The 10,667-nt window shown below is 49.9% G+C and overlaps 4 protein-coding genes across 4 annotated transcripts; 3 read left to right on the forward strand and 1 right to left on the reverse strand.

The window, feature by feature from the left end:
- Positions 1-659: 659 nt before the first annotated feature.
- Positions 660-1,650, forward strand: T069G_01347 (uncharacterized protein; the record flags this gene model as incomplete). The annotated part of the gene is made up of 2 exons (XM_056168557.1): positions 660-884; positions 955-1,650. 2 exons carry the CDS (start codon positions 660-662, stop codon positions 1,648-1,650), a joined length of 921 nt encoding a protein of 306 aa, XP_056033873.1.
- A 3,485-nt stretch (positions 1,651-5,135) lies between these two features.
- Positions 5,136-5,449, forward strand: T069G_01348 (uncharacterized protein; the record flags this gene model as incomplete). The annotated part of the gene is made up of 2 exons (XM_056168558.1): positions 5,136-5,278; positions 5,368-5,449. 2 exons carry the CDS (start codon positions 5,136-5,138, stop codon positions 5,447-5,449), a joined length of 225 nt encoding a protein of 74 aa, XP_056033874.1.
- A 2,311-nt stretch (positions 5,450-7,760) lies between these two features.
- On the forward strand, positions 7,761-8,897 carry T069G_01349 (uncharacterized protein; the record flags this gene model as incomplete). Its single annotated transcript, XM_056168559.1, has 1 exon — positions 7,761-8,897. The coding sequence occupies one exon, from the start codon at positions 7,761-7,763 to the stop codon at positions 8,895-8,897; it is 1,137 nt and encodes a 378-aa protein (XP_056033875.1).
- Positions 8,898-9,480: 583 nt separating this feature from the next.
- Positions 9,481-10,248, reverse strand: T069G_01350 (peptidase of plants and bacteria domain-containing protein; the record flags this gene model as incomplete). Its single annotated transcript, XM_056168560.1, has 1 exon — positions 9,481-10,248. One exon carries the CDS (start codon positions 10,246-10,248, stop codon positions 9,481-9,483), a length of 768 nt encoding a protein of 255 aa, XP_056033876.1.
- Positions 10,249-10,667: the final 419 nt, after the last annotated feature.

Raw genomic sequence — 10,667 nt, forward strand, 5'->3', positions numbered from 1 at the left:
GCCATCCACAGTAACAAGCATATCCCGTTATTGAAGTCTAGGTGCACGATTCAGAAAGGCTCTTATACTAATATAAGCTTGTAAGCTTACCAATGGGAGCGTCTGCACAATCATATACAAGTCGAAGAGAAAGCTTCTAGCGCAGCTTATGTTGTTAGAGATGCCTTAGTAATGTCGACTTGATATCAACGCCAATGCAGACCATTTTCGCTTTTAGGCTACTTCAACTACAAACATGCTGGATTCCCAGGTCCGCGGAATACCAAGAGTAGAGGCAGTAGATGGGCATATCCATTGATCATAATTTAGTGCTATTGCCTCCTTATTACTGGTACTCGGTGTAAATCCATGGATGCAATATTGGTACTCGACAAGTACATCACGCCAAGCATTGAGCATGCACCTGTCACATGTATACGCGTGTACAGCGGCGGCAAGCTCTGGTGGGTCGCTGGAGCTCAATCGCGCATCGCATCCAAAAAGTTTCTTGCCTCTCAAATATTTGAAATCCCCAAACCGCTTCGCACATTTTCGCGTAATCTCTCCGCCAGGGTCAGCCGGCATCCCACTTCTTGGTGAAAAAGCCAATCCGCCCTCGGCAAGATTTCCGGACTCGGCTACGGCTTCTAGCAATCGGAATCGCATTCGCATCCGCAATCATGAGCCTCCTCGCAAACCCGCTGGCGACGCCATCGCAGCTGTATCGCCGCGCTTCTTCCGCAATCTTGCCGCGAGATGTCGACGAGGCTGTTTATTTTGCGACGCAATGCCTGACGCAGGCGGCGGGCCGGTTGTTGCAACTGCCTCAATCGGTAACGGCGCAGGCTAATGTCTTGCTGGCGCGGTTCTGGCTGGCAGAGTCGCCAATGGCTCATGAATTCAGCGTAGGTTCCTTGATAGATGGATAGCCGCCAAGGGCGAATGGAGATGACTAACATTTGATATTTGTCACAGGACGTATCTGCTGCTACGATATATCTCGTCTCGAAGCTGGGGCCACTCCCTCGCTCGCCACGAGACGTCTCGAACGTCTATGCCTATCTATCATCTGCCAACTCGGCCCTTTTCCCCAGTGGCGAGCTGCCCAAGGACGACCCAAGGGCATACTATCAGACCGAAGCGGACTACTATGCCTTCCAGCAGCGGATGCTGGGCCTGGAGGCTCGCATCCTTCAGTCGCTTTCATTTGATACCCAAGTCTCTCTTCCACATCCGCTAGCCATTACCTATCTCCAGACTCTGGACTTTTTATCACAGCCACGAACAACAGTCTCTTTACGAACGATTCAATATCTCAACACAGCTCTATTGTCACCCCAGATGCTTTACATAACGCACCAGCCTAATGCCCTGGCCACAGCAGCGATATACAATGCGGCGCGTGATCTAGGCGCCAAGATGCCGGAGCATGAGTGGTGGGAGGTCTTTGACGTTGACCGTGAAGAATTGGGATTTCTAGTGGTTGCCATGCGTAGCGTTGAAGGATGGATGCAAAAACTCAAGGAAGATTTCCCGAGCTTTGGCAACAGCATGCTAAGGAGAAGCATGGTGGAGGACGAATTGCATAGGAGAGGGTTACAAGTCGGCAACGGGGATAATACACCTCGAGATGAAGAGGGTGAAGTTATGCGAATGATGGACAGCCGGTAAGGTAACAAACTCTACCGTGAATGAAACTACGAAACTGGGCTCGTGCACGAAGCTGTCCGCTTAGAAGCGCCAAGCTTGGAAATCTGCCTCGCATCCAGATGCAACACGAGTCAAAGGCCAGCATAAGGCATATTGGTTTTAGCTGCCAAAGGACTCCCGGAATTCGTCATCCGGCGATTTATCATTCGATTATGCGAAGGTTACCTCAACTAAAACCGCTGTTCCTGTCACAAAAATGCCAACACCAATATCGTCAAGGTCTTATTTTCAGACCCCACGAGGCGTCGCTTGGCTGAGCAAGGAATGGGTTGAGAAATGTCGCAGGCGGAATGGTCTCGATTTAGACCGCCTTAGCTGAGCTTCTTGAGCTCCTATATGCTGACAGTGGCTTCGAATCCTTGCAACAGCTCTGGATCGGAGCCATGATGCTTGGCAGAATGCCGTGCCATCGGAAATCGGTTGCCTGCATAACTGTCTCTTTGAGTGATGCAACAGCCTAGTCGGAGTCCGCAGTGCCTGAAATGGCCAGCCAGTGCTCCAAGTAGACTATCGCCAAGTACTAGGAGTGTTAAGGTAGTTTGTAGAGGTGGTATTGCACTTCATATTCTCTACTACAACAGCATCATTGCTCGACGCATCATCTGATTTGATACTCTGATATCAATTTTTCTCGCTGTTCTTCTGAACAGTGTCGATGTGGGATATACAAGGGATGGCACGGTATCGACACTGGGGATAGGGATAAAGCAGCCAAATCTGCCTTCAAATGTTCAAGTGGATTGACCACCATATTAGGATAACGCCGAGTCAATATCCTATCTTACAGAGGGTTTTGCAAAAACGAATCATTAGTGGCTAGCTTTCTGCCTTCTAGGCTAAACAGCATCGAAGACAAATATATCGCGGAAAACCACGCTTTTTGTGACAGCTAGTTTCTCTTAGCTGAAGCACCACACCAGCAATGACCATCCGCCACCCCGCTTGAGGAAACCCGTGGGGATCTTGGCTGAAGAGGCCAATATTGCTGATTCACATTATTAGCAGCGGTGAGACTGAGACAATCCGGACTATCAGTGCTCGGTGGTTGGTTGATACTTGTTCCTCAAGGCCAATCGGCACGTCATTCCATCACGTCTCAGCTTTATCGTGGGGCCCCAATGTGGGGGAAGACAGCAATAAGACGGCGATGTGGGATGGATGGACTTTGCTGTTAGATGGCGGCGCCAAAAACGGGCTCAGACGGCCACCGAATAACCCCGAATCCTGATGGAACTATTGAGAACTATTGTGTAACGTCGTTTTATCAGAAAAATGCTCTTCTCGCTTGTGTTGCATGGATGCATGGATCCTAATTATCGAAGCCACCTGGAAGAAAAAAAGGGACCCTTCCCCAGAGTATTGACTTTCTTGGGCGCCTCTTTTACCCGTGATAGCATGTGGCACGGAGATAACACGCCTTTTAACTCGGTTCGCTGTGCTTTCTCTGATGAAAAATAGTAAGCATAAAACCGATGAGCCGAAATCTTGTTTCCATCTTGTTTCCATCTTTCAGCCCAAAAACCTCGAACCACTTTGTCGGGCATCTGCCGAAAGGCGGCGCCACCATCTAGGTAATCATTGCCAAACTCCAAGCTTGAAGCCGAGTTATCCAGAGACAAATGACTTTCTACCCAGCCAACAGCTAGCTAGCCACTGAGACACGAATAATGTCATATCAGCGGTGTGGGGGGCCGCATGTGTGTGTGTGTGAATGTGTGTATACCTGCATGTTAGATGCCTTTCGCTTTTCGCTTTGGTAAACTGATCGTCGCGCCTCCAAAGAAACATTTACATCCAATCAAATCCCATGCATCACAACGATATGTCTTGGAAGCCTACAACGAGACACAGCGCCACCAACCTTGTGCTTGTGAGCCCAGCTGAGTTTTGCTTCTTCTTCCCCGTGCGACATTTGTCGTTAAACCCGATTGTTACTTTAGGGGCTAGAAACGAGTTTCTCCATGTTTGATACCGTTTTTCATATCGCAAAATGTAACCGCCAAGACTGATGGATTTGTTGTGTGTATGTGGCAAAAAGTTTGACACACAACATGCTGTTCAGTCACCTGTGAAGAAGTCTTGGCGGCGGAGTGCCGGCTTCTAGAAGACTTGGCTGCAACGTTGAGTGTCCAACGACGTCAAAGTGTGTGCAGTAGCGTGGCTGTGGAGAGTTTTTGCTTTGACGATGGGATTCATTCTCATCACCGCCTTTGCCGCAGCGCATGAAAATACTATTCCAATTTCTGAATCATGCCTAACATATATATAAACAACACCACGTATTGGTTCTGTACAGGCACTATTAGATCATCGTTTATGCCATTATGTCACGGTGGGCCACTGAAACAAAACCAGCATCTGCTTCTGCATCTCCATTTGCATGTGCGTCTGCGGTCCTAATTTCCGGATTCCGAGCCGCGCCTTTGACCGCTTTTGCCGACCGAACAACGACCTTCTTGCATTGAGCGGCCATCTTTTCAGGGCTCGGTGAAGGAAACGCCTGCTTGCTATTTGGTGCTTTTGTGTTGCGCTAGTCTAGTACATGCGTTGATGTGTGTAGTGAAACGATTGACACAGGGCGAGCACCTGATTGTCTGGCTATCGACATGTCCACGTCTTGTAATGCTACCTTGTTTGTCAGGAAGATGCTGACAGAAGAGCCTCTGTGAATTACATCTATTTGATTTGTCCTGAATAGGGGGTAAATAATGATATCCCTGATTCGGTATTTTTTGTCATTGGAGTCCATGGACTGGGGAAAAATAAAGAAGCATGGACGTTCTGTAATTAATATTACGGAGAACCCACAAACTCCACACATATCAGAAGCATTACATACGAGTACGTCCGTCCAACAGTAGTAGCAAAAAAATAAGGCGCGGGATTAAATAGCTCACCTACCTTATCCAGCTGGACCCCCAAACCTTGAATCTGAGATAAACCTTGGAGGTTAATCTGCGGCTCCTTTTCCCCTTCAGCTGTGAATCTCTAATTAATCCTTCCGGAGAGCGTAAGCGCAAAGTCTAGGTCAGCCGTTTGGGGGCCACGCCCACAGGAAGAAATATAATAAAAAAAAGTAAAACAGCCAAAAGGGGGAATGACTTTTAATCATTTGATTCATACACGAGATTGGCAAAGTCTGTCTGTGATAGGCTGGACTAATACTCCGTAAATGGTGCCGATATCAGGTCTCCCCCAATAGGGCATGAAAGTTACGTGTATCCATTGCACCGGGCCGAGCTGATCGCTGGATCTCCGTTCCCGCCTTTTTTATTTTGTTCTTATATAAACTGGAGATCTATAAATGCGGCCCTGCTCCCCCCGTTGCCCACACTTGGCTTCCTCTTCTTCCTCCAAACCGTTTCTCTTACCCGCCGAATTCTCTCTTGACTCTTCCACTGTGGCATATACTTCCACCAAAACTTTACTACGCCTACAACACCAAAATGCCTTCAACCTCTTCTGCTCCTCCTGCGGCCCCTGCTGCTGGTCCTGCTCCTGCTGGCCTCGGCGAGAACAAGGCCATCAAGTTCCAGATCAAGACGGGCAATGCTCGCTGGGAATGCACTCTCCAGGACCGCGCTCACTAGTATGTCCCATCATTACCATTACTCTGGCGCAACACAAGATTCTCGTCACATCGTACTTCACACGGCAGCATCTAACATAGAACAACAGTGAGCGCAAGAAGGCCCAGCGCACCGATTCCACCGACTCTACTTCCACCACCGATTCTTCTTCTACTGCCGAGTCAAAGTAAAACGAAGAAAAAAATAAAACGAGACCAAAAAAATCTACCAGAGCTATACTATGGCGTTTAGGGGAACACTCTCGCGCTCTTGAAGTCGCTCTCGTTTCCACGCTAGGGATTCAGAACAACTGCAGGAGGGAAATCGTGGAGCTCCGTTTCATACTGCCTCACTTTGAGCAGTCGGTGTTATAGGTGGATGCGTGCTTTTAGCGATTGGGATTTGTTACTTAGATCTTGGGGGCGTTTTAGAACCCCGAGCTGTCTTTGCAGATTAGAACCATACTACGTTGATTTATTACGTTATTTCCTCTGCCTCGTGCTGTAAATGAATGAGGGACATTTAATCCTTCTGCACCGCTTCTCATGCAAGACAAGCTTTCAACGCCCTGGCCAAGAGTTTTAGAGCAAGAAAAAAAAGGCTTGTCCAGGAGGATTGACGGCATCATCGGAGCCAATTGGACAGGGACCACAAGCTTCGAATGTTCTAGGACACGGGCATGGCTTCCAGATGAGGACGCTCGAGTCCGGAGCCGTCAGCTTGGCAAAGAAGGATCCAATCGAGCCATCGAGCCAACAGCAAAGCATTCTCGCAGCTTTGGGAGAAATATTTGCCATGTGTGACTTGCATGCCGGGGAGCTCGCGTGACGGAGTGCCAAGTTGTGCGATGTGATTGTTTGTATGACCTGATTTTGATAAGCTTCTCTGGCCAAGTTAAGGTGTTGCTTTGCTGTGTTTGGGCTAGGATCGGATCGGGCCGTTATCGGGGAGAAGAACGTTGAAATTCAGAGTAATACTCGCTGTTGGTACCATTTTCTTACCTTTTTTTTTTTTGTCTCTCTGTTCTATGCTATTGTGAATTCTTGGCGTTTCGATTCTTCGGTGTCTCGATTGGGATGTTGGTCGATAATCAACGTAAAAAGAATGCGGGTTAAGACTCCATGCCGTAATTAGTTACGGGGTAGCGTATGAGGCGAGCACTCACATATCGTGTGTCGCGTGCTCACTACTGACTAAACAGTCAGGACGGGATATATGGATATGTTCAACTCAATCATCTACCTTCTGCTCATCATGCTTCACATCGATCCGGCGCTCAACATCCCAGAGATGACCCTTGTCAATTGGCATCACCTACTGGGATTAACAGAGCTATGATTCTGCTGCATTGAGAAAGTGGAAAGCCAGCGGCTAGGCAAACCCTGTCAGCATGTCACACAAAGCGCCGAAGAATCGACGAATTTGGCGATTCTTTACTACCAACAAGGCAGCATCACGATGATGCACATGGTGCCTGGCCAGGAAATCCCCAGCTTCCATTTCTTGGAATTTATCACCTTGATGCACCCACCTATCACTGGCAGTATCTGCAATAGGGTTACTCTCATGACAGCGCCTTTATTCATGTACGGAGTACTCGTACATGAAATATCTATGGATTTCTCTTCAAGCTCTTCAGACGGGAGCGTTATCTAAATTCCCCCACAAATAAACCGTCTTCTGTTAGTGGGGGTTCCATCATCGTACATGAGCTTGCGTCTGTTAGTGCAGGCTGTCACCGCACTAGCATTATAGGCCTTGCATATTGCTGCCAGATGGCATCTGTTTCCGCTTGACACATCACGGATGCCAACGTTGAGTCTGAGCTACCGCCATGTAGTGCTTCCTCAGCACATTATTGGGCACCTGGATATCAGCACAGCACATTTAGCATCAGGTATCAGCTATCAAGTCTCAGGTAGAGGTACGTGATGCGTTGTCATGACAGGTCAGAGATCAGATCATGTGACGCTTCAGCCCCAGGTTGGCAGTACCGAGTACCTGCACCCAGGCGCCCACCCAGGCCGCGCATGGCGTTACGAATACGCCAGCAAAAAGCGTTGAGGAAGTGGCAAAGCTTCGCCCAGGACCACGCAATCAGGTCGCCTTGGGCTTGCTTCATGTGGCTTGTCCTGTTGCTCCTTTACCAGCTGTGGCGGTGACATCTTTGACTTTCCCTCCATTCTTCCCTCTCTCAACTCTTCACAGACCGGGTCGATATAGACTGAGAGCAGCAGAAAAGGACTTGTCGCTCATTCGGCTGCCTTTTCCCTCTCGCTTCCGCTCTCTTCTCCTCCTCGCACGCAATTGTAGAGTTGCAGCCGCCTGCTGATCCGCATTTCCCAAGTCAGCAGCTCAGGCGCTCGTTGCCTTGTCTGTGCCTTAGCCGCCCGTCTGCTGCCCCTCTCGCTCTCTTGCGCAGACCAGCTCAGACCAGCTCAGACCTGCTTCTTACATACATACATACACCGAATACCTACTTAAACCCGCCGAGCCGCCAACATGCCCATAGCACATCATATGGTCCTGGCCTCGGGCGCCGTCGTCGCCGTCTCAGTGGCAGTGGCTACCTTCATCGCCATCTACGAGTCCCCCGAGCTGCGCCAGTACGCCGACGACGTCCGCCGACGCATCGCCATGGCCTTTTACTCCATGGGTGACGGCATCACTCCTCCGGCCAGAGAGCCCCGCTTCAACAGGCCCGAAGACGCCGAGGGTTTCCTCCAGTCTCGCCGTGGTACAGGTGCAGAGCCTGGCGTCGATGCCGATGACGAAACCCGCCGCCGGCAGAGAGAGGAGCTGTTGTACTGGAATGCGGTGCGGCTCCAGCAGCAGGAGCGGGAGAGCCAACAGCGAAACTCCTCCGACCCGCCTCCCAGACCAGCCAAACTACCTCGCGGATCTACCTTTGACGATTTTTTGCAGCCGGATACCTCTGCCGAGCAAGAAGGTGCATATGTCTTCAACTCTGGTGCCGACACTAGAGACTATGGCGGCCTGCGGCGTCGCGGAGAAGGCGCCCGAGGCTTCATGTCGCCCGCTTACTCCAATCCCTTTGCAGACGAGCATCACATCGAAGCCGACGAAATCCAAGACGCCCACATTGCCCGCCAGCTCGCCCCAGAGCAGGGCGAGGTCATGTCAGACATTTACAGCGCAACCACCCGTGATGATCATGAAGAGCGTCAAACTGCTACTCTGGAGCCTGTCTCACCAGCACCGTTGATTGATGTCGCTCCGCTACCCATTCCATCACAGTCACCGCCACCTACCCTCGAGCGAGAGCTTGCCGAAAACGAGTTCATGTCTGCTGGTCAAGATGATCGCCGCGACGTTCATGCTACCATCCAGGCCTGGGCCCAGGAATCGAGCCGTGACTTTTACTCCCCCCTCCCCGTGACTCCCGTAGCACCAATGTCTGAGCCGGACGTCATTTCTCAAGGAGAGCTTACCCCCACCGACTCCATTTCTCTTGTTGGGTCAGGCGAGGATATTGCCAATGATGCTCACTTTTCCGAGCATGACAGCAACGGACGGTACATGGACGTGATGAGCGAGAGCGAGGGCATGGCCACCCCGGCCAGCTGGTCTGAGGTGGGTAGCGTCATCAGCGACAACGACGGCCCAATGCACGCGTGAGCGTAATGTGTGTAACTTGGCATATGCATATGCGGTCTGTCACCATACAAAAGAGAGCCTAAACCGGGATCCTGTTCTATTTCCTTTTGATATGTTGTTTCCTTTTTGGGTATAAATGGTGTGGCGTTGAGTTTTGGCGCTCCGGGATCTGATTTAACCAGACATGACACTACTGCAGGTAGCCCCTCTATCGTTTACGGGCGTGTATATTCTATTCATTCTTGTCGAATTTTTTGATCTCTTGGAAAGGTTAATAGTCAACTATTGTGGCACCTTGGGGCAAGATATACGTGTTCACATTTCTGCTGTCCTGTTGCGCTCCTTCAAACTACCTAAATACCATTGCCTTAACTAGGTATCTACCGATCAATGAAATCAAGCTCGAACCACCTTCTCTTTCTTCACTGGAGTCTGTGCTTTCTATCTTACTATGGAAAATACTATTACGAAAAAGTATATATATATCTGAGACATGGGGGCTGAACAGCCAGGCTGGAATGCTGGCTACCCAGTTTCCCCCCATGATATGGCCCATATGATGACGGCAGCCTTGTGATTCCTAATGCACATACCTCAAATCTAATTATACGCCATGTTGCAATGTCCTGGTATAGTCTGCAAACAGGTCTTTAACCTTTCTTCCAAAAAGCCCAGGCCAAAAGGTGTCCTCGACATATCTGCTGACCCTTAGTTTTTCGTTTATTCGACGAACCGTCCCCTGACCATAGAGCCGTTCAAGATACTCCAGGAAGTAGGCAGTGTGCTGGTACCCGGCATCCCAATTCGGTTTGACCTCCTTCTTCCAGTGCGGAGGTGCAAGATTGGCGTGAAGACGCACCCAGTCTGCGATGCCCTCGATGAGCCCGCCTGGGGCAGCGCCGAAGCCGTTGTACTGGAAACAGTGGACGAGCTCGTGAGTTACGACACCGTTGATTTCGGGGATCACGCGAGACGGCGGGTTGATTTGCGCGATGTACGAGAGCGAAAAGTGAATTTCCTTGATGTTGTTATTGTCGTTTTGGCCGACTGTGTAGGCTACGCCGGGCATGTCCTCGAGGACGAGCGTCACGGAGCTGGTTGGTGGGACTGTCGTCTCCGGGTTTGGGGGAGTGTTGTACAAGAGCTTGAGGACGTTCAGAGTGCCGGTGGTTAGCAAATCGGTTGCGTTGACGGCGCCGAGGAAGCGCTTTGAGCCGGGGTGCTTGAGGTCCCGGATCTGGAGCTGGATGTTTGGCACGGAGAAGGTGTCCAAGCTGTCCTTGCGCTCATCTTGAGATTGGTCTTGGTGTTTGTAATTGCCGTTTATGTGAGCTGAGGGGGGAAGTGGCGTGGGCTCTGCAATTCGGGTCATGGTGTTGATGTCGTCTGTTGTCTACTTGGATATTTGTAATATGTAAGAGGACAGTTTGTAATATGTAAGAAGACAGGCTGTAATATGTAAGAGGACAGGCTGTGAAGACGGGATAGAGGTGAGTGAAGGCGGGATATATATACGTGAAGATGGGATAAACATAAGTGAAGACGGAATGAAGACAATTGAACACGAGATAGATATAAGTGAAGACGAGATAGAGACAAGTGAACATGGGATAGAGACAACATTCCACTGCGGAAGACATTAATGATCACATGGCTAAATGGGGCTGAAGAATACAAGTGCCGGCCAAATCAACGCTTCTACACCTTCTTACTTCAGTCTATATAACAATCCTTCTCAGCACCCAATCGGGTGTTTTACATCTCAAGGTAATCAGCCATGGTATCGATAAT

Source organism: Trichoderma breve, chromosome 1 (assembly GCF_028502605.1).
Source record: "Trichoderma breve strain T069 chromosome 1, whole genome shotgun sequence".
In the NCBI taxonomy this organism is placed as follows: Eukaryota; Fungi; Ascomycota; class Sordariomycetes; order Hypocreales; family Hypocreaceae; genus Trichoderma; species Trichoderma breve.